Source organism: Rhipicephalus sanguineus, chromosome 9 (assembly GCF_013339695.2).
Source record: "Rhipicephalus sanguineus isolate Rsan-2018 chromosome 9, BIME_Rsan_1.4, whole genome shotgun sequence".
Lineage (NCBI taxonomy): Eukaryota > Metazoa > Arthropoda > Arachnida > Ixodida > Ixodidae > Rhipicephalus > Rhipicephalus sanguineus.
Window position 1 is genome coordinate 10,014,577 of NC_051184.2, and position 27,133 is coordinate 10,041,709.

General features: G+C 46.5%; 1 protein-coding gene across 1 annotated transcript in view; it reads left to right on the top strand.

Moving 5' to 3' along the window:
- The window catches only part of LOC119404575 (pyrokinin-1 receptor), a 183,978-nt gene extending 178,507 nt beyond the window's left edge, over positions 1-5,471 (top strand). The window contains exon 4 of the mRNA XM_037671121.2: positions 1,656-5,471. Coding sequence (XP_037527049.1) covers positions 1,656-1,720 — 65 coding nt within the window. The 3' untranslated portion in view covers positions 1,721-5,471. The remainder of the gene's footprint in view (positions 1-1,655) is intronic.
- Positions 5,472-27,133: the final 21,662 nt, after the last annotated feature.

Below are 27,133 nucleotides of genomic sequence, written 5' to 3' on the forward strand. Positions count from 1 at the left end.
TTTTACCCTCCTGTCTGTTCTACTCTCTGCCATGCTAAATAAACCTCTTGGCGTCTGCCTCACATCACTTGCCTACGTGTGTTTTTTTGATCCCTTCCTCAATCCAGTTCACTGCATCGTGCGTCATTTCCGCTTGAGTAACTTCCTTCACTCCATTTTTCTTTTAATTTTTTTTGCGACTACCAAATCGCACTGAACACATATTTCACCTCGCTCAAAGTCAGTTCACTGTGTGAACCGTCTGGAGTCAGAACTTTGTTCTCAAAAACAAGCTAGTGCATTATAGAAGAGAATATTCTAGGGAATGTTACCGTTAACATGATTCCAACCAGACAATATGTTGCACAAGCTTTCCTTACTGTTCACAAAAACAGTTAATCAGATAGACATATGTATGCGTGTACCATGAGAAAAATTACGATATATATATTTTTCAAATATTACAGAGCTGTATATACAGTAACTTCTGTTAACTCAACAAAAATCATCCAAGCAATGATTTTATCATTTATGTAAATTTCACAGCATGCTAGAAAACTTCCAAATACACCCCGATTACATCTACATACGTCATTGCAACATGTTTAAATCATACGTTCAGTCTCGCCTCTTTGCACAAGCAGTCGAATTTTCTATTCATGTCAAATTATTCAGTTCACTTGTAGATCGGTAGTACTGATAGTTGGGCGAGTTGGACTTGTAGATCCACTAAATATCTTTTTTTAAAAAAAGGAAACAAAAGTAATAATTAAAAACAATGTTGCGAGACCATATTAGGCAAACTACAGAAAGATCTCCACATCACCTAGAATCAACTTCATTATTGCTTCAAACTTAACAAGACATTTTCTTCAGCCACAGTCACCCCTCTTCGCTTTCTGTACGCCTGACTGCCCTCAGAGCCGCCATAAGCGCGCGCTCACTGCGATGCTGCCCCATTCTTTGAGCACTCATTAATAGCGACCTTGCGCTCAGCTACCCAGTCTGCAGCACTATCCATTTGTGCCTGCAACCCTTCTCATTAGAGTCACAACGTGCCTGACTGCATGCAACTCCTCCAACAGCTTTGGCCTTCGCGATACATTAAAAAAAATCAACACTGTGAGCTCTGGCAACCGAGGCCAACCGTAAACTTTCCTGCTTCTAGACGCAATCGCATTACCCACTCGTTAGCCCCGTTACTCGCTCCTTCCCAGAAATTTCTTAAGCTTGCGGCAATCTATCATTGTCAAGTTAGGAGAAAAGAAGCGCGGCCTCCTTCACACACATCGCATCGGACTACACTTGTGAATAAAAAAAGAAAACATGAGCTATCTGTCGCGGACACAGCATCTTCCGGGAAAGCCGCAGACTGATAGCTCGTTTAGGACAGAGCCAATTAGTATTCATTAGCTCCTGAAATTCAATGCAGAAGTACCATGTGACGTAACGGGGTGCACTTCTCTCGAACTGTTCATCTCGCAAGAGAAACCAGCACATGTTTTCACGTAACATCAATCGTATTGACACACTAAACAAGATTTGTCACTGATGTTTTCGGAAACAAAGTTTCGGTTAGCGGGAGATATCACGTAACTTGCGGAAGCTAAAGTGATGTTCACTGAATGTCCACAGCATGTCTCCTGATGTCTTGTTCCCAACCCTATTACCTTCAGTATGGAACTCAGCGGAGTGCTACGTCTCAAACCACCAGCTTCACACGACACCGTCGACAGTGTGAACACCGAACCCTCGCTGCCAAGTACAGCGCCCTGCTAATGTCTTTTTCCCCCAAGACTGTGCACTGTGACGGTGGTGCCTGTGGGAATGGCCTTCGTGAATATCTTACAAACAGACAATGTGGACGTCGCATTACTTGAACGCGACAACGGCGAGTGTGTTTCGGCTGTCAACGTTCACTCTCTGAACCAAGCAACTGGGAAAAAAACGTGGTGTAACAGTTACTAGAATGATGATATGTTTACAATATTTCGAGGCGGCACTCTAAGATGAAAGAATAGCGCGCATATAGCAGCCTAGGTTAGGAAAGACTGCATCTAAATTCCAGCTCAACATTGTCCTTGACTAATGGGTGAACACTGTTACAAAAATGACGTGTTAAAGGCCAGTGGTAGTAGTTCTCAGCGAGTACTGAATTTTTAAAACAGGGTACGTTCTGTACGGCAATCGTGCGCTTACGTGAACATCGTAAGCAGAAATCCAAGCCTACCATTACTGTGACTTGGTCCTGCAGTTGTGGGGCTGTGGACCGGAAGAAGGACCCAGCAGACCTGTAGGCCTGTCCCTGAGACACGACCAAGTTGACACATTTTGTGTGTTATCCTATATTTGCGAAACCTTTGCATACTTGTTATGGTACTCTGCCCTAGCGATGTGCTACACATGTGTACTACCTTTCGATGAACAGTATTATACCGACTAAACTGACAGAAGACTGTGGGAAACATTTGATATGTGTTAATTTATTTGTGTTAGCGTTCATTGTTAAGTATAACACGCTCAATGCTAACATCGCTGAATAGCATTACCCACTCTGCTCAGGAAGCATACATAACACAGTGTTGTTGCGTACCTGTACTGGCTACCGTAAGACTTTTCAATTACCTCTCTCTCCGTGCATCAGCCAAAGGAAATGACCACAGTTTGCACGTATGAGCAAATCGCCTTCGCAGCCGTTCTATGTGCCACGGGAACCTTGTTCGGCTTGCGTGCAGGGCCTAGCCTCACGCTAAAACAGGACGACCTTCTGAGTGTAGGATCACGGAAAACAATAAATACAAGAACAAGGAGGCGAAGTTATCGCGTCGAATCTCTCCTCTTGTAATCACTGCTGTTCTCCACATACAAACCTAAAGGTGGTGCTGTTAAGCTAATGAACCAAACAAAACACAAGCTAGCAGTTGAGATATTTGTGCTTTAAAACACTCGACTTGGCTTGGCGGAAGCTTGCTTGATTATACGAAAGAAAGGTCATGTCAACTTCTAGAAGAATATACGGGAAGGTTCACTTTAAGGCATTACATGCGCGCAGAGCGAACGATCTTACACCTAGCGTATCGCGTTATTCGAGCAGAACCTAACTGTAGGTGTTGCGGACGGCCGCTGCTATCACTGCCGTAATATTTCTTGGAAAACACGGCCCAAAGTGAGCAAGGTTACATCACGTCGAATCTCCGACGAGTGATCAATACCTTTCCGGCGAATTCAATGCATCACATTTTGTCACGAGCAGCGCAGCATCAGCAATCATAGGCGTGCGCAGGGTTCCAAAATTATGGAGAGGAGGGGGGGGGGGGAACGTTCTTTGGCCGCCCCCTTTGGTGGAGTCCAAAAGACAGCATGCTTCAAAATGTATGAAAAAAGTGAGAATGAAACGCTGACGTGCATCTCACTGTGGCGTGCCTTTGGTCCCTGGCACTGCTGGAGTAAACACGGAATGTGAACACTTTTTGCTCTGCAACATCAGGGGCCTCAGGCTGCCATTATCGTCAAAAATCTGCATGGCCACAACCCTGTTCTTTAAAGAATGAAGGGGCAGGTCATACTGTGTAACGGTATGGGGCAGGCTTTGCACCTCCCTCAGGTGATTAGAGGGGCAGACCCCTCCCCCCACCCCCGGAAGCACGCTTATGTCAGTAATGGATGCCTGAACGAGGAACTCGCTCAGGTGGTATTAAACGGAACATACGTATAGTGGTGCCTGCTTTGGTTGCAATATCTTTTCCGGTAATGTTGCCTAGACCAAGGTTTTGATGGTGCCTCAGTTGTATAACTATCCGCGCCCGACTTCAAAGCACTCAATAACGGTACCTGATATGGCTGCCTGATAGCCTTCTTGAGCGGTGGCACTGGCTTTCTACAACGCATTTTCTTTTGATTTTGTCACCATCAAGACCGAGCAATCGCAGCCCCAAACGTGCGCCTAAAACGGATGCCCTGCCCACATTATCTGTTCGATGATATAAGATCGAAAAGCCCTGCGAGGGAATCAAGATAATTTTTCTCTCTGACACAGCGCGAGCATGTGTTAACATGAAAGCAACCGTTTGGACGAACGGTAAGCAACGGAGCTATTGTTTTCAAATGCAACCCTTGAACACCAACCGTCAAACGGCCATTTTTATTCTAACTGATCGGGTACTTTTTAATTGAGACAGCTTTTTCTATGCCCATGATTTTCTAGTTTGTCATCTTGAGGTATTTTGAAAAAGAAATAGCGTAATCGTATCAGCACTATCTGCTTTATCTCTAAATGGCCGTTAGGACGACGAAAAGTAAAGTATAGATGTGATATCACATAGAGATAAGTTAGGATTACATCAAATAGATATTCCATGCGTGTTCTTTGTGTGCGTGAAAATTCATTACACTCCGAAAGAACCATAAATAACTTGGACGCACTACTGGCACACTACGAATGAATGTCATTAAAAGTACGAGCACTCGTTATTTGCAAGTGTATGCTACCACTGCTTCAATTTCATAAAGCATGTCAGAAGATCCCAGACTGAAAACTTCAATAAAATCGCCCTGCCTTTGGGCTGTATCAATGGCAGCATATTTTTTTCGTAGTGCAACCTATTTGGGTAGAACCCAGTTTTTCTCAAAGAGAGCGAAGGCTTGGCCACACTTTTTTCTAAAATAACAGCTTGTAAAAACACAGTGTTCATTCCTAATCGTACGCTCGTCCTAACTTTCATCCTCATTTCTATGGTTGCGAAGTACTTCAGCTAGAAATACTGACTCGGGCGCTCTTGGCTGGTACAGACAAAAAAAAAGGTTTCATATTTCATACCGGGTAAAGAAATGCATTCTTATGTCCTCAGGCGTTCTTACCTGTCATTTTCTTCTCTTGACACGAATGAAATCCGCCTGACAACTTTTTCAGCCTTCCCATTTCAAATCACTTCCCTTTTCCCGTGTTTCCTTCATCAAGGGCAGAGATGGAGGAATAGGGAGGGGGAGGGGTTGAATAGACAAGAAAACACAGTGCCAAGAAGTACGGTTCGGGCTGCTCTCACTTCAACTATACTTATGTGACTGCAACGCTTAAAAGTCTTTCTTCAATATAAATTGCTTTTCAGTAGCGTAGCTCAGTATCAGGCCTATATACAGGATTCTACGACGTGAAAAGAAAAAAGCCCCATTTGTTTCGTATGAGTTGAGGTTGTGGTACTGTTACTGTTTTTATTAACACGTCAGTGACAAGCGCTATGAGTCTGTTTATTGAAGTCTCTGAGAGACAATTTCCTGTAGGCATGACGTCCAGGTTCAGAGCGAATAAAGTTTGTTTTGGCAAAACCATGTCTCACTGGACTACTTGCGACAGTCTACAAATGTCACGTCAAACTCTTCGCATCGTAAAGGAAAGGTACGTTTGTTGCTTACCGTGCCTTTAGTTTAAGAATCTGGAGTAATAGTTTTCATTAGCAGTCGTAGAGTGATAGTCCACTGTTGCTTGGTTTCAAAGAAACATGCGAGAAGCGACACATCGTCAATAAAAGAATTGCTATTGTGTTTTTGTTGCGTTCCTTTGGCACACACAACACAGACGCAAGTGGCCATATCGTTTACACCTGTGGCTCATGGATGACTACTGAAGCATTGCAATAGGCACTCTATCCATACATACTAAATTAAATGTGGCCAGTCCAGTTGCGAAAGTCAACGAAGAGACAATATTGCTGTTCTAATATTTTTTAAAGAATACTTCAACCTAGCCACACTCCATTTTTCAGCAACCTACCCAATAACACACACGTCGCAAACTACGACTTAAAGATAAGCTCCACCAAGCGCCTGACTTCAGATGTGCAAGTATTAGTAGCAGCTTTACTGCTCTGCCGCTTAAAGCGAACAAATTCTGGTTCGAAATCTGCTCGATTAACGACCTCATTAGGGATACAAGCAATGGAATCCTTTTAACAAGACCACATTGAGATAAATATTTCCAGTCTATATGTCTGAAAATGCGTGCCTGATGCCACGCTATCGTCGAAAATAATCAGGATTGAGGGTGTCCAAACTAAGATTCTTCAATAACTTAGCTCAAAGGCTCTCTTAGCGTTAGACCTAACTCGTTAGGAACGTTTTCGGTAATACAAGTTTAATCATTACTACACGAATTATTTGATTCCAACTTTAAAACCCTATGATTGTTGGGGTTTTACGTCCCGAAATTACGATATCGTTATGAGAGACGCCGTAGTGGAGGGCTCCGGAAATTCCGACCACTTGGCTTTCTTTAACATACACCCAAATCTGCGCACGCGGGCCTCAAGCATTTCGCCTCCATCAAAAGGCGGCCAGGATTCGACTCGTGACCTTCGGGTCAGACCACCTAAGGTAAGTTCAGCAAGTTCAGCAGCAAGGCCCGACCCGAAAGCTGACGCGGCGAAAGGTTTGTACCTCTTAAGCTAAGCTGACCTTGAAACAAATGTTTGCAGAAACGTGAGCAGAGACCATAGAGGTAACGCTTAAGAGGAACCGTTAATACAGAGCCAATTAGATTTTCCAATTCAAGCACATGTAAAGCTCAAATGCTTTTATGACAGCCAGCTACCTGACTTGAATGTCATTTGTTGCATTCTAAGAAAGTTTTATTTTAGTGCCACTGGAGAAAATTTTTTTGATTAGGGCCCTAAAGAATTTAATATGCTACCGAATATTGCTAAGTCTTGATTAAAAAAAAATAAAAGACCTTATGTTAAGAAACCATACTTCTCAACAAAAGAAATATCACAGCTGTGTGAAGTGCATCTCTAGCGCGTTACTTCAGAGCATCTTAAGCAAAAAAAATGCTTGAGATGCCCTAACAAAATGCCAATTACCAACCTAGGGAGTTTCGTTTAATGAAAAACTGAAACTTACCAAACATACTAGCCATTAAAGGGCTTCAGTTGAAAACGTTGCGGCAGTCATATAGGGATAACTTTAACACAGTAAGAAGCCTAAGCTTTTTTGTTAATATTTTTTGCCAAGCACGCGGAGCTTCAAGTTACACCAGCAACTTCTCTTGCAGCCATCTGTTATTAAACATGTTCATCATTCATTCATTATTCTCATGCAATATCAGCGTTACGTCAATAAAAGCAGATAGTGGTTTGCACTCGCTAACACATCGTCGTCGTATCACGAGCTTATCATTGTATCATATATTCCACAACAGTTCACTTCGCCTCGCACCTTGCATTCTATCTCATCCGCGAATTTCACCGCGCATAGGCCATCGACTTAACGTTGCTCGCCCAAGTGCGTGTACGGTCGCTTGCTCATCATCATTTTTAAATGGCACAGCCAAAGACTGGAACGGCCGTATCGCTTGCATCACCGCTTCATAATAATTGCCGGAGTTAAACGTCCCAAAACCACGATATGATTATGAGCCACGCCCTAGTGGAGGGCTCCGTAAGTTTCGACAACCTGAGGTTATTTAACGTGCACCTAAATCTAAGTACACGGGCCTCAAACATTTTCGCCTCCATCGAAAATGCTACCGCCGCGGCCGGAATTCGATCCCGTGACCTTCGGGTCAGCAGTCGAGCGCCATAACCCCTAGACCACCGTGGCGGGGCTTCCTAACCATCACTACTGAATAGAAGCGTCAGAAGTAGCGGCTCCAACAAATCAAATTAGATCAATGTTGACCAACATCAAAGTGGTGTTAAGTGCACAAGAATAAGTTATGTCTCAAATGAAGTGAAGGGAATTCGGAGCTCCTTTCAGAAGCTCGGTGCCCGGGTGCAAAATTAGGCAGTCGTTAATAAATTACGTTGTGTGAGAATTAAAAGTGCAGCAGCAGAGAGTGCCATTTTTAGAGTAAATTATATGGTACTATCGGCGTCAGAAATTTACGAGGCACGTAATTTTGGAGAAATCAGAATCCCTCTGTCACTATGAACACATTTTAAAAAGGAGCCGTACTCAGTAGTAGCATGAGTAGCATGACTCAGTAGCAGGAAGAAAAAAATATGGGTCGAAGACAGTCAAGCGTGGGTCGGGCCGCTAGCGAAAGGCCAATGGATCGCATGTTTGAGACCTCTGTTTTAGAGGCTGCATCCCTGAGCTTTAGCCTCAATTTACTTTTTAGTCGGTACCCAAATCCCTCCCTTCTATCACACCATTCACGATAGCTGACAACTTTCTAGCTCAATAATCCAAATTGACTATATCTCGTGTAGTCTGTGGATAGGCAAATTATTAACATGCCCTTCATTTTTTAACTTCCTCAACCACTGGGAGGGGGGGGGGGGGGGTCGTTCGAGCAGCAACTGTGAACTTTGATTCTAAGCGTGCGGTCGCGATCGCTGGTACGCGCGCTATCTCGGCAAGCATCAGCGGACGGTTTGTATACCCGTCTAGGAGCTGCACTCTCAACGCGAACAGACTGTGCGAAATCCGCATCTCCCTGGAGCGGCCGTATACTCTTACGCGAGCGTTTTGTAGAGTCACGTGAGACTGGATCTAAAAGAGTTAGCTGCCAGCCTTACTTCGTATGACATTACAATTTGTTGCTATCGCATTCGTTGCTTCGCCCTTACGGTGAAACTCAATTTTTCTTCTCAGCCGATGTACTGATCCTCCCCTGCCCCCTCCGAAAGCTTTCTGCACCTAGCGTGGTTTTGCACTGCCTCCTTGATCGGCCCACCTTTAACCAAGTGACGACGTCATGTGATGACGTCATCATGAGACGTCGAGTCATGTCACGTCATAAATTTGGGCGATCTGAGGCGTCGTGATGATGCCATATGGTGACGTCAATGCGTAACATTTTTTTTTCAGCACTCGTGTTGACCTTTACGCCGCAGGACGCCGACGCCGCCGATGGTCAATTTTTGCGTTTGATAAGGTTTCAAAGGCATTTACCTTAATATTTTAATTGCTCAAGGAGCTGTACCAACATCCACCGTCGGAAAACGTTTTCGAAGCCAACACAGCGTCAGCTTTCCTCTAGTGCGGCTTCATCGTGCACATTTTTAATACTTGCCACACGAAGTTGACTCATACAAGAACCTAGCAACGAACACTATCGAAGACACGGTACAAGTGACTCGTTAAGTCACATGGTTGCGGCATGTTCGCACGCGTGAATGTCAATTAGCGATGGCAGAGAGTAAGTAGGTGAAACCATCCTTATGCAACAGGGAAAAAGAAGATCGAGTGACGTAACTACAACCGCGGTAACGAGCCGAGGATACTACAACTGGGCTAACGCGTAGGCACGCACCTCTCAACCGTACAGATTCGTGCCCACGTGTTAGGTTGCGCAATTGCATGCGTGTACTACCTACGCGTGTTCCCACTACCACACAATCGAAGTTTTAAATGCGAAAAAAATTGATAGACAACTCGAAATGACAGCTTCGCAGCAAGGGCGATGCAATGAATGCCAAAGAAACAATGAGGAATGTTATGTTATACGAAGTAAGGCTAGCGGTTAACCCCTTGAACATCCGACTTGGCTTTACTGAGCAAAACGCTGCTTCCCCCCCCCCCCCTTTAATCAGGGAATTTCCATGGGCCTTTCGCGCGACGGAAGGTGGCCGGCGCTTTTTTATAATTATATTCTTAGTGAGACTTGTTATGTGGAATATTGAACCGTCAGAATTATCAGGCCAGCCAGTTCGCATAGTATACCCTCATGCTTTCTTTATGCGTCGATGAATACGTTCTCAACACGTGTCATGTAGTGTGTTGCTTTTCTAGTCTAAGACACAGGTAAAACATACTGCACATTGGAGACAAACATTATTTGGAACAGCAGTATAGAATCTGTCCCACGTAACTTCAGCTAAGACTTTAAAAAATAGAAGGAGCGTCGGAAGCGAAATGAACCGAACGCATACTATTGGCATTAGCCTATAGTTGACCAGGACAAGAAGAAGCAATGCTTTAATTTATTTTGTTCGCAGCGCCAGCTCTGTCACTGCTGCCCACATCTCTCTTAGCTCCAGCCTCCAGCATGCTGTTTCAAGCCACGTCATTAAAGAAAAATAATTTGCTAGATTATATCATAACAGCTTTCACTCAAGCGTTTATGCACTATCTTTACGAGTTCAGCCGTCATCTGCTATGTATAATTTCAATCTCTGTCTAAAGCCTCGATCTATAAAAAATACTAAAATTGAAGAAAGAACTCCGCCGATAAAGGCAACTGTTGCAGAATGAAATTTCTTGACGGAATATCCCAGCAATTGCGCTTCTATGAGAACCTTAGTTTGGAGTGAGAAATTCAGTTCAACGAACTTGCGCACATCGAGATGAAAAGTAGCGCTGAATACAATTTGTCTCTAGTGTAACACAACGCACGAGAAAGAGCTAACGGGCGGTGTTAGTCAAAGGGTGGATGAAACCTGAGGCAAAAACTACCACAAACGCGTACAAGTCAGTGACTTACCGCAGTCATCGAATCATTGGGTGTAGCACTCGTCGCCCAACTAAGTGCATCCTTTTGGCTCGAGAGCGACGTAATGAGTTTAATTAGTGGTTTGGGCAAACGCTGTGCCATGGGACTCCGTTCGGGTTAGATCGGCTCGTTTTCAAGTAACGCGTAGGCACTGTCTTCAACGCCACGTAGTATAGTGCGGCATTAACTGCGAAGCCATTCACACAGTTAACGTTAGCCAAGCGAACAAAAGCCGACAGCGCTGTCGCATTACCCGGAATGCCCTCTATTGTGTATCGGCGCTCCTTTATTCAAGGTATGTCAAGGCACGCGCATCTCAATCTCGAGGAGGCGTTGCGAAAGAAAACGCTGAACAACGAGACTTCGATGAGTAGTGCACTAACCCGCGGCTCGCTCTCTTTTCGCCGATACGAACGTAAATCCGGGAACGCATTTTGCCGCCTACTTGTCAAGCCGATTGACACTTGGTCTTGAAGCATTGTGTGAAACAAACAAGTCACCAGTTAACCGAGACCGCATTCAACACGCTTATGACACCTCTGATAAACCAGAGCATTGCATCGGAGGCTATTCACATTAACCGGCTCGCCTGCAGTGCCATGGTTATTCAGGAACAGCGCTTGCGCTCTACACACAATGCATCTACACACAGTTGAATTGAGCTACGTGTTTCGTAACTGTGCACGCAAGCAAGCAAGTGCGTGTGCGTGTGTGTGCGTGTGAAACTGAGTGTATTAGGAGCTCAATGAAGATTATTACGCCATGGTTTAATTAGGAACCTCTTAAAGCAGAATAAAAACAAGGTGGTTCGCAACAGTTACACATATCATCTAAGAACAACAAGACCGACCTAACAAGACCATTTGTTGTAATTAAATCCATGACAATGAAGTATAGATTTGCATAACGTATGACGTTTGTCGCTGGCACATTAGGACAACTAAACAGGACAATTTCGGAACGAACGCGTTGACAACAATTTCAGCACTCGGGCAATTCTACTCGCCTGTTAAGTGGAGGGCATGCTTAGTACATCGCGTTGGCAGCGAATCTGTACACGTGGCAATTAACAACAGTTGAGCGTACACCAGAGCATTTCCTTACGTAAGGCGCGTGGGATGGCGAACAATGTCGTAAGTTGTGTCGTGGGAGTCAAGTCGCTAAGTGCTATCTTCGCTAGCGCGTGTTGAACTCGGGTTTGCGGGAAAGCTCCCGTAGGCCGCGCTTCTAGATGGGCATTTTAGAGGCGTTGTGCGAGGCAAACGTGGGAGTATCTGACTGGCGTTTCATTTTTAGACGCGCTGCTACACTTTCGATTCACCTCACTAGGATAAGAAGTTAGTAAAGCTTTCGCGAGGTACAATCGTAAGTTCAGTGCATTGTAGCATTAATGGGAAGGCCACAAAAATGTGCAGAAGTAAATGCGAGATTCTGACCTTTGCTGCGGCGGGTGCGTCCAGTGATGTCGGTAGAGACACGAAGTATATTTAGGGTAAGCGGACGAAGAAGGCTGCCCACTTTGTCCACAAAAACGAATGCAACAAATAAAAATAAAGACGAAACCAGTTGTTCCTGTACACCCTGGCGACCTTACGAAGCTTTGTCGAACACTAAGTGCTGGGCGACTTGGTGCTGCAAGGACAACCAAGACGATAGTTAGCAAAGGAGACATACAGAAGAAAGAAGAAACGCAGGCTACGACAGTGGAATAGCAACCGAGTTTAACATTTAGAAAGATCGGCCAGCAAGGTTATCACCGAGCGCATGCGCCAGCACGAAACGATACCATGCAACCACAATTTTTCTTACCGCGGTAGCAGCTAAGTGCAAGAAAATGGAACTTTACAGACAATCTGATCCAGCTAGTTGGTCCGTCATTGTAGGTAGCTCTATCTTGAGGGTTGCTTGATACAAATCGTTAAATAAGGCTTGGCTTGGCACGTGGGCTTCTTTATTTGTTTCTTTGTTTCCTTGTAGCTATATTTACATGCGCATCTCGAAATAAATTTTCCGCTGAAGTAAGAGTCTGTTGCTTGTCATCTCAGTATCTGTCCTTAGTAGAGGCCGGATTTCTAGGCACAACAAAAGCGCGTGTTAGGCGCCAAGAATAGGCAGGCAGAACAACGTTTTAGGCCCCCAATATCGTAAATATAGGCACAATAAATTTTAACATAAATGAAAATAGTTTCAAAAGAAGACGTGCGCGACCTCTCGACAGGAAAACAGAAAATGTTATTGTTTAAAGGAGCCCTGCAACACTTTTTCAGCGTGGTCAGAAAACGCTGCCGATCGGTAGTTGAGGATCCTGTGAACACGCAAGCCAAACATCAGAGCGCAGCACGCGGCCTGGAATTTATTCTCAAAATCAGCTAGGCATCGTTCCCTCTTCTGTCTACAACTGATGCCCAAATGACCACGCGATGTACCCAATTTAACGTCACCGCGGAGTCCGCCATGTGCTTCTGCACGCGCTGGCGGTCACACTGAAAGTGAGTCGAAGAACGAAAAAGAAGGTGAAGTGCGTGACGTAACTTCATTCCCCCGTGCCATCCCTTCCTGCTTGACTTCCAGCGCACTCGTCGGGACGGGAAGAAGAAAGCAATTACAGCGTGCGACAAATGTCTGCAACTCTACTCGTACTTTACGGATTCTAAAAATGTTTGCGGCGATCGATTCGTGAGGCAATAAACTCCTTTAATGAAACCATTCGATGGGTATTTTTGAAAAGTGTTGCAAGGCCCCTTTAAGGTGATACACAGGCATCAACAGTTCAACGTAGCCGTGCAATTGTCTTTTGTCACGCACACTTTGGAGAAGACGGTCTCTCCGCTTATTCTGTAGCATGGTGAGTCAATTGTCTGCTGTCGAATCAACACGCACCTCTGTGCCTTTCTTTTCGACATGAATAGCAGGTTAGAGCAGGGGCAGGTATCCAGATCGCTAAATGACCAGGAGGGGATTCTCCCTATTGGACGGCTCGAATCGCGTAGATCAGAACACCTCAAAACATCGATTACAAGCTAAAGCCACCTGCACATCACATTTTTTTCTTTCTTCTTTTGCTCTTCCCTCTCCCCTGACGGCTCTCCGAAATTTCGCATTCGCCAACCACTCGCGCCATGTCAGCGTGGCGGCGTATGCTCGCCGGTGCTTTCCATTCCACTGTTGCTAAAGGTTGTTTTCCGGGAGTTGGTTGAATTAGAGGACTAGGTTCAACCTCATGGAGTTCCGAAAAGTCAATGTTGCGTGGTAACGTTAATAACGGGCTCAAACGGAACCGGGAAGCGAAAGTTCAGGTTAAATAGTATTCATATAGGCGCCAGTTTTGGAAATAGACATTTATAGGCACTTATGGGTATAAAGGCACGAACGCCAAAAATAGGCATTTATAGGCACTATAAAAACATTATAAAAGCCCTCCTGAGCTTCTAATTCATGCTCATACGTCAAAGTGGCGCGATAGGAGCGTAAGGAACAAAATAGGCATTTGCCTAAAATCCGGTCTCTAGTCCTTAGTGAAGTGTCGTCCTACCTAGAATGATGGCTCGAAAATGGCGTTTGCCTTGCATCCGTCCCGTCCGTCCCATTGGTCTGGCGACGGCATCTTCCATCGTTTTGTTGCCACAACGACGGCTTTTGTCGTCGGCAGACTACATCCTCCCACCTATGCCGGTTCGCTATTACCAAATCGTGAAGAAAAATAAATTTTCGCCACAGCTCCGCTGGGGATTGGAATCCGTGCCAGCAAGAAAACGTGCCTTGGAACCGCTAGCCACAGAGCTATCGCTCAGCAACCATACAATGCCATCACTTCAAGGTGACGTTCAGCATACAGGCTAGCTCCTGTATATGCATTTCGGAGGCCAAGAGAAAGAATTGCGATCATATACGTTGCTCAGATCATGCGCATTTCGGGAAAATTTTACACAAGATGATGACAGTTGGCAGCAAACAACCTCGGAACTATGCACGGCATCTCCACTAACAATTAAGATTGTCAGAACGAAAACGCGACACAATAGCTTCACTTTTGCCGCACGATTCTCAGCGTCTACATTTCGCACCATTGCAGTCGCAGGAGATATGGCTCTTTAACTTGGTGAATCCCCTATAGTGGGCGTGGAGAATCTCCATTGAGAGGAAAAAACAGCCTAATTCAATTAAAGGGCAAAACGCTGTTGTTGGAGTGGTACATCAAAGCCAAGGGAATCGCTGAAGTATGCGGAAATTTTACGCGTGTCATTGATGCAAGTTCTTGCATTAGAGTTCCTTGGTAAGATATAATTAAAACAAGTTTGTTAAGTTTGCCGGAACTGATACATACGCAAGAAAACTTGGAGGACGCTTGAGCTTCGGCGCTTCAAGAGTATAACGTGATAGCGTAATCTGGCCTCTTTCGCATCGCCTTCTCATTCGCTAGCACGGCTTCTCTTGTCGGTGGATACCTCAACCGCGCCGCGACGAAAGGAACGGCTGTGCGCGTAGCATTGGCCCTTTTAAATTCTCCTAAGATGCATACAGCAAGTGCAGTCGCGAAGTGCCCGCTACCCCATATTTCATCATTTAGCGAGCTAGTAAAGTACCCACTACGCGTTTGCAAGACAATGCGTGCACCTACGCAGCAGCATACTTTGTTGATCCTGTGGTTGATGACGTTGGTTGCGCGAGCGACATGGTGCGACGCCGGGTACGAGTGTACCCTTCCGCCACGCAATATTGCATGTGTTAAGGTGGCCCCAAACCACTTATAGTTCAAAGACGAGAGTGTGCTTTCTTTCTTGCCTTCACTACCCTTCCTACAGGTGCTATCTCCTCCACACCTCTTCTTTCTTCATAAAACACGTGGACAATCTGAGTACTAAGCGTTGACCCTTTCGGGATATCGTGCTTTTTGGCTACATGCAGTTATTCCCGCTTGCGCAGTCGAAAACGCACAAAAACGAGGTGAAGTAAGGTGATTACGCACGATAGTCATGCGAGACAAGGCAGTACGGGCGTGCGACTGTATGGCAAAGCAGGATAGGAGGCAATTGACAACTGATATCCCTCCTATACGAACCAATCGAGAGCTTATTTCCTCATGACGTCACGCGAAAAGACAGCTGGCGCCATGAACTGCGCCGAAAGGACGAGAAACACCACGAGAGAATAACGCGCTCGTTCATTATATTTTCAGAGATTGTTTAGGATCACTTTAACGCGACTCCTCGCACTATATGCCGTCTTCATAGGTTTTCTTTCCGAAGCAGTGTCAAGCACAGGCGTGGTTCTGCGGTAGAACACCTGCTTGGCACGTAGGCGGCATGGGTTAAGCTTTCCAGATTAAGAAGCACAGTGCGAATTGTGATGTAGTATACCTACGTCAGTAAATGAATGGACATGCCGAGGCAAACCAATCGTGAAGTGAAACCAGGTGAAGTGAATTTATCGGTGAACACACAAATATACACAGAAAATATATATGTGAATAAATCATGGTCATTGTACATGCGCCCTTCACGAGTACAATTTAAGAAAGAAGCGAACAAGCTATCTAAAATAAAAATATACATAAAGCTTACGCAAACGGGAACAATATGAAACGCTCAAACAGTATGCAATGAATGCAAAGATAAAGCGAATAGCATTGAGACATAACTTAAGTCTGGAATATAAATGCAGGAATTTCAGAGAGTCTAGCAAACTGTTCAATTGTGTGCGTTTTATGTAGATACTTCGTGGTATCGAATGTAATAATCAATCAACTACCATGAATAAGTATGAATGAAAGTTAATTTGTAATTAATGTACACAGTTTCAGTGTCACATAGTAATAAATATTGCACAGGAAAAATATCTTATCATCACCTTTTCGAGAACTTTTTTCACATGTTACTGAATTTTTATGATGTCGGTTTTTTTCTGAAAGCACCAGATGGGAGACACGTGATACTACAGTTAGCCAAAGTGATTATACAATTAACACGTGCAGGAACACGAGTGAAACTCGTTTCACATGCAGTGATAACAGCTTGAGAAAGTTGGTCGAGCCTATTACAATAAGGGATGGGATCTTGCTTACGTCTAATCGAGCAATGCGATTTCAGCTGTTCGTGAAAAGGAACACAAGGCAAGAGGCGTACAATATAAGATTGAGTAATGTGATGAGAATTGCCAAACGTGGCTAGCGCGAACAATCACTTTCGCTGCGTGGCTTCGCACATTCGCCGCCAGACGTCGCGAACATTCGGAGTGGTGCCGCCACTTGGAGGCAGCACGACGCATGCGTGGCCGGTCAGACGGAATGGTGGAGGCCGGAGTCGGAGACTCCCGTGTCCAGGACCAGCGAATAAAACCTCGCACTCGTCGACTGACCCTTCGTAAGTGGTGCTTGCACCTCCGAACAGCTTCACGAACCTGTCAGCTACAACAGGACAATATTACAACAGGTCAATGTTACAAAAGGCCAATGTTACTCTCGCTCACAAATTTGAGCCAAGTGCATTCAATTTCGAGTCCAACCGCCAGCTGACGACTGGACTCGATACCGAGATCACGCCCGAAAGTCAAACACCCCATGCGCACACGTACACCCAATGCCCATATGCTTGAGCAGAGATGTCTCGAGCTAAGGCTTTCTGCATTCACTGATTTCTCCATATTGCCTCAGAGTTAAGCATGCGATGCAGCCACCGAACGAACTCCAGGACAGGGATCAGGCTTCAGACCTTCCATTAGTTATTGAAAACGCTCAGCACACATTGGCGGGAAAATCGAGCGCCGACCAATCGTTAAAAACACAAACGCAATGACAAAGACGTTTCGGTCCCGCTACGGGGGCGTTGTTCACAAATCATCGAACACAGAAACAAAGACCGAAACGTTTTTGTCTGATTTTTAACGATAGGTCGGCGCTCGATATTTCCGCCACAAACTTTCCCGACCAGACGGGTTTACGTCGAACCCTCGATTTCTCAGCACACATTATAATAGTTCACATCGAGCTCTGATTCTGTAGGTTTATGCTCGTGAGCGTACCACGCCAGAATGTTTTCCTTTATCTTGAGTAACTTTTGTTGGTCTTGCATCGCGACGAGTGGTCTACACTGGCGGTCACGAAAACTCGCAGTGGTGTCATTTCATGATGAGTGGCGCAAATAAATAAATAGGCAGAAAAACGCATCATTGTGCTTCTTGAAATATGGTAGCTACTAGGTGTACCAAACTCTACTACATGCGCAATGGTGTTCTAAAAATAGCAGCACAGACAGTCCAAATCACGAGGCATGAAATGGCACAGGCAAGGCAAGTTCGCAATGCACAGACAAAGTAGTCAGCAAAAAGAAAAAGAAGCAAAAAAGAATCCCGCTGGTCACGCTTGGCGGTTTCAAGTAGAAGTGACGGTGTTGCAAGCTGTGCGTGGTCCCTGGCCAGCACTGACGCTTATCAGAAATCTCGGTGTAAGCCCCGCCTCGCACGTCGAAATGACGTCACGGCCGTCTGAGTCATGCAGTGCATTGGCACGCTCGTATCGTATGGACAGCGTAGGGATATTCAATCGGGAGCGATCACGGAACTCAACTAGAGTTTTAATGCATCACTGTGTTTGACTGGGCTGCTCGTTCCATTAGAGGAGGGAATGAAGCAGCGCTTTAAACAGAACGAAGTGAAAAATAGGGCCAACTAAACGTGTACAATTCTAGCACATTTGTAATCCCCTACACGCATGAGGCGCCGCAGGGGCTAAGTAGGATAGCTGCCAAAATAGGTGTAAAAGTTGGGTTCAGCGCGCGAGGCAATCTCTCTGCTCTATGCCGTATGCTCAACATTGAAGGTCCTAAAAACAAGCCTGTGCAAAGAAACACGCAAGGCGCTTTGTCGAATACACATGCGCGATTGTGCACAAGATACCGTTTGCCTGTGGGCGCTCTTACATTGGCCAAACTGGACGATGTATAAATGACCTTTTGAGGGAGCACACTAGCTCGCTCAAACTCGCCTACTTAGCCCCTGCGACACCTCATGCGTGTAGGGGGTTACAACCGAGTTAGAATTGTACACGTTTAGTTGGCCCTATTTTTCACTTCGAAAACCGGCTTTAAGTAACTACCGAAAGGGCAAAAATAAAATAAGGAGAGAGGCATTTTACGATAATTCAAGGGGAAGAGCTTTACTGTTTGAAGCGAGATCGGGTTGCCTTAGAACGCGCAGTTATAAAGCGAGATTCAGTAAAGAAGAAGAACAATGCACATGCTGCGGGGAACATAACGAAACGGCGGAGCATGTTCTCATTGAATGTGGAGATATCCACCCAGGTGTACGTTTGGGCACGAGCCTACATGAAGCCTTGGGTTTTAGGAACAACAATAGAAAGCTGAACACACCTGCGATTGAACTAAGTTAGAGACGGTTAGAATATTGGTGGCAGAAAATTAGAGAGAAAAGACAAAAATAAATATTGGGGAAAAAAATAAGGACAGTCTGCCCTAAAGAGCAGAGAACTGGGCTGAGAATTTACGTTTATTTTCTTTCTTCCTGTAGTAAGATAGATTTTATCAAAGTAGATGCATTAGGCCAACATTTAAAAAAAAAGAAAAAGGAAAAAGAATTTTTTTGTCGAGCCTGGTGGCACACTTGTCACCGCCCCGTTATAAAGTGGACGCTCATATAGCATCCATCCAAACACTCGGTCTCCAGTCATTTGGCTGGCCGTTACAAAAATTGCAGATATCAGTCAATTCTTTATAAGTGCGCGGTTTATAGGGCGATGTAATATCTAGCGCGCCTTGATACAAGCGAAGTTTCCCATACTCAACAGCATGGTGTTTCTCGTGTGAGCGTGCCTTTCATTGCGTTTCAAAGCAGTGAAATGAGATATCTACCTCAAAATAGTTCAACAGCTTCCTGATAAGGTGATCGAGATTTTTTGTTGTTGATTGGCCTGTTTGGGATGCATGCGCATATTCCGCTCTGTTTTCTTGTCAGCACAGATTCTTGCTACTTATCTTCCTACATATCGCAGGTGATTAAACCTGGGTCGCTATTCAGTGCCGTTCCCGGTGTCTTCACTTCGTCCTACCATGGCAAAACGGCACGTCGCACACGCCACGACTTAACGAAAGCACAAACTGAACACCGCCTCCGTGATTTCACACACGAAGCTGCGTAGGAATTCACGGAGCCTGTGAATTGAACAGGATGCTTCACCTCTTTTCCTCAAGAGGGAGCGACGTCCTGGCCAGCGACATCGGCAGCCATAATCGATTTTTGGGAGTTTGTAACGCCCTCTTTGTGAGACTTGAAAAAATGAGGTCATCGGTGTGTCTGCACGCTAAGCCGAGGCGCCACAAGTCCGGAGCAGAAACGAAGCGAATGGTCTGGCGGTTAATTTTTATAAAATTTACCGGGGATACTTAGAATTTTCTAAGAATGTCTGGCGCTAGTGTCTGCGGGAGCGACAACGCATGACGCTTCAGCAAGCATGGGATTGATGGGTAGTACATGAATTTGCCTAAGCTTCCTTCTTTCGGCTCCGTGTGGCGCCGTGTGGCCTGCAGCCGCTTTATCGCAAGGCGAAGTTCAGCAAAAGTTCCCCACTCCCACTTCACCACCTTTCAGGCTCACGAATTCAAATCAGCTCACGAGGTTCGCAACGAGCCCTTCTTTTATTTGAAACAATAGCCAAAACACAACAATAACTAAAACCACAAGCGCGTTCGAAGCCTCAAGCACACGAGGAAGAAGCAAATCCATGTACACCCCGTCATTCCCACGGTGGTTGAACGATCACAGCGCCACAGTTCCCTCTAGTAAATATTGTAGGAAACTTTATGGTAGGAACTTCGGTTGATCTGCTGTTGAACTTTGTGTTTAACTGGCTGCTGATCTGCGGCTGCGGCAGCAGCCGCTCTCTCCACAAATTCTGCCCACCCAAAACACATGCGTCGCATTAGGGCCCCATGTTCTCGTTGCACCGCTGCCGCAGCTTCATCCATAGCCGCTTCCTCCCGACAGCGGCTACGATGAGTGACATTTCGAGTTGCTCTAGTCTGTTCCGCTGTGGTGTACTTTCTTGGTTTTATCCGCCAGCGAATAGGACCTGGTCACGTGATAGTTACGCTTTCTTTATTTAGACGAAGTGGACACGAGGCTCGTACGCTCACGTGATATTTTCTGTACCTCACAACAGGACCTTAAAAGTGAGATCTAAGGTTTGGTTAATTGACTTAATGCTTCGCGAGTTTTCCTTGTTTAAGTATCCCGTCGTACAATATCAAAAAAGTGGACCTTTGCTCACAAAAAGTTTCTTACACTAAAATTATTCGTAACAGAAGGTTCAAGCCGGTCAGGAAATTGGTCTTGAGAACCTTTTAGCGTAAACTAAGACAGGGACACAGAGGGAAACAACACCAGCGCTGGTGTTGTTTCCCCTCTCCGTGTCCCTGTCTTAGTTTGCGCTAAAAGGTTCTCAGGATGAATATGTACCAACTAGCTCTACTTTCGGTCTTACTTCAGGAAGTTGGACGATTAGCCAAAGTAGGCAGCGGCTGAAAAACAGCTGTTATGAAATGTAAACTGCTGGAGTTAGCCTCCGAGTGGTTTCGTGCCAGCACTTTGGGAGACCCCAAGCGACTGCAGCTTCGTACTGCCATAGCGCCACCCCGAAGCCCGCTTGTATCCCTTGGATAAAGCCGTTGGGTCTCCGGTCGGTACACGGAATCGAGCCCCGTACTTGCCGCATCGCAATCTGGCACCCAACCATTTTGCCACCGCTGCGGTTCGAGTTGCCCTCCAAGAATTTCTGACAGCATTGTGTTTGAATGCTTTGATGCGCGCTTAACCCCGCATATACATTACAACATTAGCATTAAAGAAAACGCAACGTACCGTCTCTGTTTCACGAAGAACTTCTTGGGCAAGCTGGTGCCTAGATTTTTTAGGTAAGCTTGGTCGTGGTGCTAGGTACATTTCGTGAAAAGGGGGATAAAAAATATAGGAAAGTTAAGTTCCAAACAAATAACTATTTAATGATGATCCCGGAAGCGTAAAGGAAGAAACGACTCCTCCTGCATATGCGTAAAGAGCCAAGGTATAACGAAGAACGACATGGCCGTGACAACATGTTCTCAAGAAACCATGTTTTCAAGAAAGTCGGATATAGGACAGCTCACTTTAATTATGCAAGGTACTGGAAAAAGGATCGGGCGTGAATCTAGTCCTCCTTCTTGCTACGCGAGCTCTTCTTTGTTGTCGCTGTGCCGAATGGATTCGGCATTTGCCTCCCTCCAGGGAGAGCATCGCCTTGATGCTCTGCTACAAAAGACGGTGTAATAGACGCATAATGCAAGTTAATCTGCAGAATAGGGCTTCATTCGTACAGCATGCACGATTTCCGATTTGTGCTGGCGAGTTCGCGAGAGACTGTCAGGGATGACCACATAGTCCACGTCACTTATGCGTCGTACAACACTCTAGGGACCAGAATACCGCTTTAGTAATTTTTCAGAAAGTCCCCGTTGGCGAATAGGGCGCCACACTTTCTCGCCTGGCTGATAACTGGCTTATCGGTGTCGCAGGCTATAACGCTGTACGTCATAACTCTGCTGCCGGGAAGTTCGGACGCGTGCAAGCTGCCTCGCCTCTTCAGCTCGTTGAGTAAAAGCTTCAGCAAGCATCCGTGTCTGTATCGTTGCAGTCATGCAGTAACATTGCATCAAGTATCGTTGTCACTTCACAGCCGTGAAGAAGACTAAATGGCGTCCTTCACGCAGTTTCCTGCTGGGCTGTATTATAGGCGAACGTGACGTACGGTAGAATGTCGTCCCAATTTTATTGCGATAGCAATTATATGGACAGTCTCGGCTGGGTTTTCTCGTCCCCGTCGCCGCCGTCATGCACTGCATATATCTATATATATGTATATATAAGTCCCAAAGAGAAATAATTCAGAGAGATACTTCCGAAGCGCGGAATCGAACCAGCAACCTCTCTCTCCGCAGCGCGTGGCGCTAGCCATTGCGCCACAAAGAGCAGATCCTTCAGGCAGCTAACGGCGAGCGTTATATATACACCCTCTACCGCTGGCAGGACTCAGACACGGCAGGCGCTTATAAGCGTTTCTTCATTACCAGCGAGATGGCGCGAAGAAAGCAACGGGAGAAGGGAGCCTTCATGTGCGCGCCTCCGTGCCTCCGACGGCGCGCACATGAAGGCTCCCTAAACGGGTGCATTTAAATGTCGTCGGCCAGCTCGCTCGCTTCTTCTAATATTAGGCACTTTTAGCTGGGCATTGATGGTCCGCTCCGGTCAGACCGGCGAATGCACATGAACGCGTAGAAGGAACTGCAGTGCGCGTGACTCATGTCATCTTCGACAAATTGCACCGGTGCGCACCGGGGCACCCAGGCGCTACGACGATTGGACGAAACGGCGCACCAGGGCGCCCCGGTGCGCACCAGTGCGATTTGTCGAAGATGCCATCATTTAACACACAAACACGTTGAAAGAACTGTAGTGCGCGTGCGCAGAGCGATCGTGTGACTGGCGGAACGCTGAACGCATCTCTCGCTCCGCTCGTGAAGCCAACTGACCGAAGCGTGAAGGTGCGTCCACTTGGTTTTGCCGTCGTTTTGCACCCGAGCTCACCATGTCTCGACAAGACGCGGTCGTCAAAAACACGAAATCTATGCAGTTCCTCCACTCTCTCGGGACGCTACATCTGCGAGGGGCTGAGCGTAAGCAACGCTCAGCTAAAAGAGCCTATTTGCGCAGGGAGAACCTTGCCCTTCCGCTGTCTCAAGTTTTCTTGGCAATGAAGGGAAAGCTAAGGGGCGGGAGCGTCTGCACATGTACTGCTCCGCGAAGTAGTCCGGTTTGGCGCGCGTCTCGTAACGCCGTGGAAAGTGATGGCTAGCGTTGCATTTCGACGCAAACGCTGCTTAGCGTCTAAAGTACGAGTAAAAGGCGCGACTTTTTCAAGCACGCAAAAACGCAAAGTGACAACGTATAAAGTAAAAGAAATACAAATATCTCGCCTGTGTGCCCTGCGTTTCGTCTCAAAAGGCTACATGTAGAAAATGAAGGAGTATTTTATATATCTCACGCAGAAAATTTGGACGCAATTGTGGGACTACATTCATTAGCGGTAGGATACGTGCATTGTGGCTCTGTAGCCTTCGCTTCATTGCCAAGAAAAGTTGTCCGCGAGTATAGTTGCTGCCGGGGGGCAGATGTTTATGCAGAGTAGCAGCGCGTTCATTACGGGCCGCTTTTCTTGCTGTCGCATTCATTGCTTCGCCCTTGCGGCGAAACTGTGACTTTTTTATGATCCACGTCGATGTACATACTCAGCGTGTCGGCAATAGTCTTGTTGAGGCGTTCTGTTAAACCGTTGGTTTGTGGGAGGCAGCCGTTGGTTTGTGGGTGGTAGGAGGTAGTTCTTCGATGAGCTGTTCCGCTGAGCTCAAGCATTGTCTTCAGGAGCGTGGCCGTGAGAGCGGTACGTCTGTCCGTTATTATGACTGTCGGAGCACCATGCCTTAGAACGATGTTTTCAATGAAGAATCGTGCGGTTTCTACTGCGGTGCCGCTTGATAAAACCTTTGTTTTTGCGTAGCGCGTAAGATAATGGGTGGCGACTATTACCTCTTTGTTTCCAGCACGCGAAGTCGGAAGTGGTCCTGTAAGGTCCATTCCGATTTGGGCAAAAGGCACGGTGGGCACTTGAACTGGTTGTAACAATGCAGCTGGTTTTAAAGGTGGCGATTTCCGCCGTTGGTAATCGAGGAACGTGTGCACGTAATGCTTTACAATGGCTGGAAGCCTTGGCCAGTTGTATTTTTGTTGCATTCTGGCCAATGTGCGCATGTAATCGAGGTGGCCGGACGTCGGCTCATCGTGGCAAGCTCTCAGCACCTCCTCACGAATGGACGTCGGGACGACAAGTAGGTGGGTGCTTCCGCTGGAAGAAAAGTTCTTCTTATATAGGACACCACTGCGCAAGCATAATGACAACAGGCTCCTTGCAAATGTCCTAGGGATGCTTGTAGTCCGGCCATTAAAGGGGCCCTGCAACACTTTTCGAGCATGCTCAAAAAGCGCTGCCGATCGGTAGTCGAGGCTCCCAAGAACACGCGAGCCAAATATTATAGCGATGCTCACGGCCTGGAATTTACAATAAATTCTCAAAGTCAGCTGAAAATCGCTCCCTCTTCTCTCGACAAATGATGTATTAGACCGCAAAATATGACGCGATTGTCGGCAGTTCCACCATTGGCTGATGTTATAATCACGATAACACCCTCATTATTACTTTGGTTGTTAATGTTGAGTTTAATAAGTAGATAATATGTATGTTTATATTCTGTTATCGCGTTAAAAACACCGAACAAACATTAATATTAGCACTTCCGGTCTCACCGACAGCTCGTCTGCTCGTAGTTGCGTGGTTCCGTTTTCTTCGCCATGCGCAGTGCCGAAAACGTGAATATTTCTGTGCTTTTGACCATCGCCGGTTGCCGTTGAGAGTGGCAGCCGTTCGAGTGTTGCCTCGTCAGCTGAGAACTGCATCGTCGGCACGTTCTCACGACCGACCGAGGCACGGGCGCAGCGTGTCTCCGATAACAATGCTGGCGTCCGGTAATGGCGGCGCTTCGGGGTCGTCTGCCAGTGCCGTCTTACGAGGCGGTGTATCGGAGTATGGGCCGAAACCGATCTCAGCTGTCATTCGTTCCAAACGAGCGCGCAGGTTTGCTTCCATGGTTGGCAGAGCGATGAAAACACTACTGCGTTCGAGGTGCACATCCAACATTACCAAACCGACGCGCAGTTTTCAAGCACGCGCGATACACAGTGGACCTATTCGATCCGCTCGACGAGAACGACGCAAGCCGACCGGAAGTGGCGGCACAGACCACGTGGTTGCGCCCAGACGTCAGAGAGAAAAAAATGAAGAAAAAAACTCCGCCGGCGCTCTTGCGCGGAGCCTCGCTCCTCTGCGTTCCCTCCCTCGACTCGCTGCCTAGCTTTCCGCGCGCTCGCGGCGTTGAGTTGAGGGAGAAAGCTGCAGAACGTGATCTCTATAATTTGGTAACACCACTTAGACTTGACGGATTCGAAAACTTTTTGCGGCATATGACTCGTGAAGAGTCATACGTCAGTAATGAGACTATTCCAATATAACTAAGAAAGGTGTTGCAGGGCCCCTTTAAAAAAATAATAAGGTGAAGCAGCTCGCTGTCTTCTTTCTGCTTACACGAAATCATGGCCGTGTCGAGTACTCCTACAAACGCCATGTCATCAACTTCTGGGACATCGTCGTGCTTTATCGCTGACATGGATAAGCGTCGGATAATCGGCGTCAGAGTGTTGCCATCCCGACTTACACACGACCGTCATATCGAATCCTTGAAGACGTAAGCTCCAGCGTGCCAGCCGGCCAGATGCGTCCTTCGAGTTGTTCAGCCAGCAAAGAGAGTGATGGTCGCTGACTACGTGGAAGGAACGGCCGTAGAGATATGGACGAGACTTCATGACTGCCCATACGACAGCAAGACATTCCTTTTCCGTTGTGGAGTAATTAGATTCGGCAAGGGAAAATATATTAGCTGTTATTTCGTTTCTTTCTCTCTTTCTCTTTCCTTCTTTCTTTTCATTTTGTATTAATAAGCACTATTGAAATTGACATCGACATGTTACGATACCCAGTCTTGGCCAATCCCCCGGAGTGGGTATGTGCCATAGTATTGAATACAGAAACAAACAGCTAAGTGCAAAGCGCTGCTGTTGCAATGCTTTGCACTTAGCCGTTTGTTAAGTACAACGGAAGGGATTCGTACGCAAGAAAACTTGAAGGACGCTTGAGCTTCGCCTTAGAGTAGAACGCGGTAGTGTAACTGGCCCACGTTCGCCTTCTCATTCGTTAGCTCTTGTCGGTGGATACTTCAACTGCGCCGCATGGAAATGAACATCTGTGTGCGTAACATTGCCCTTATAAATCAGATGCACACTTTGCTGATTTTGTGGCTGGCGGCGATGACGGTGGGCCCTCATTCAACCCACTGGCTGCGCAATTCACATGGTGTGATGCCAGATGCGATTGCATTTTAGAGCGCGGCTCTTTGGCGCCCGTTCTTGCTTTCATCGGCGTCGTCGTAACCGGCAGGGCGAATGAGGATGAAAGAGAGTGATTGCGGAGCGCAATGAGAGATGCAAGACGGCGGTGCGAGAAGGAACGACAGTGGCGAGACGACAGTTTCCGCGGTGGCCACCCGCGGCGCCACAGTAGTGCGCGGTCGCGCGGTCACCGATGACGTCATCACTAAGCTCTGTGGCGAGAGTTGCCAACGATACTATACACAAAATTAAAGCGCTACATGAACGGAAGCCTGTCTGCGGCGGCTGTTGTGGAACGCACCCACGCGCTGCCCTCCGTGGTCCCCCGGTTAGCGAGGCAGTCGCACTACGCTACGTCTGCGGCGGTTGATGTGAAACGGGCTGCACGAAATTGTCCGCGCTAGTCACGCTACTCGCGGCGTGGTATACAATGGTGCATACATACATGTGTCCCTCAAATTGTTTGCCTCAACTTATCGCAAGATCAAGACACCTAAACAGCTGCGCTCAGAATTCGCATTAGGCAGTATCGTAATCGTCGGTGAATTTTTTGTTCCATGCAATATTGCACGTGTTTACGCGACTCTTCGCGCTCCATGACGCCTCTATAGGTTTTCTATACGAAGCAGTTTCACC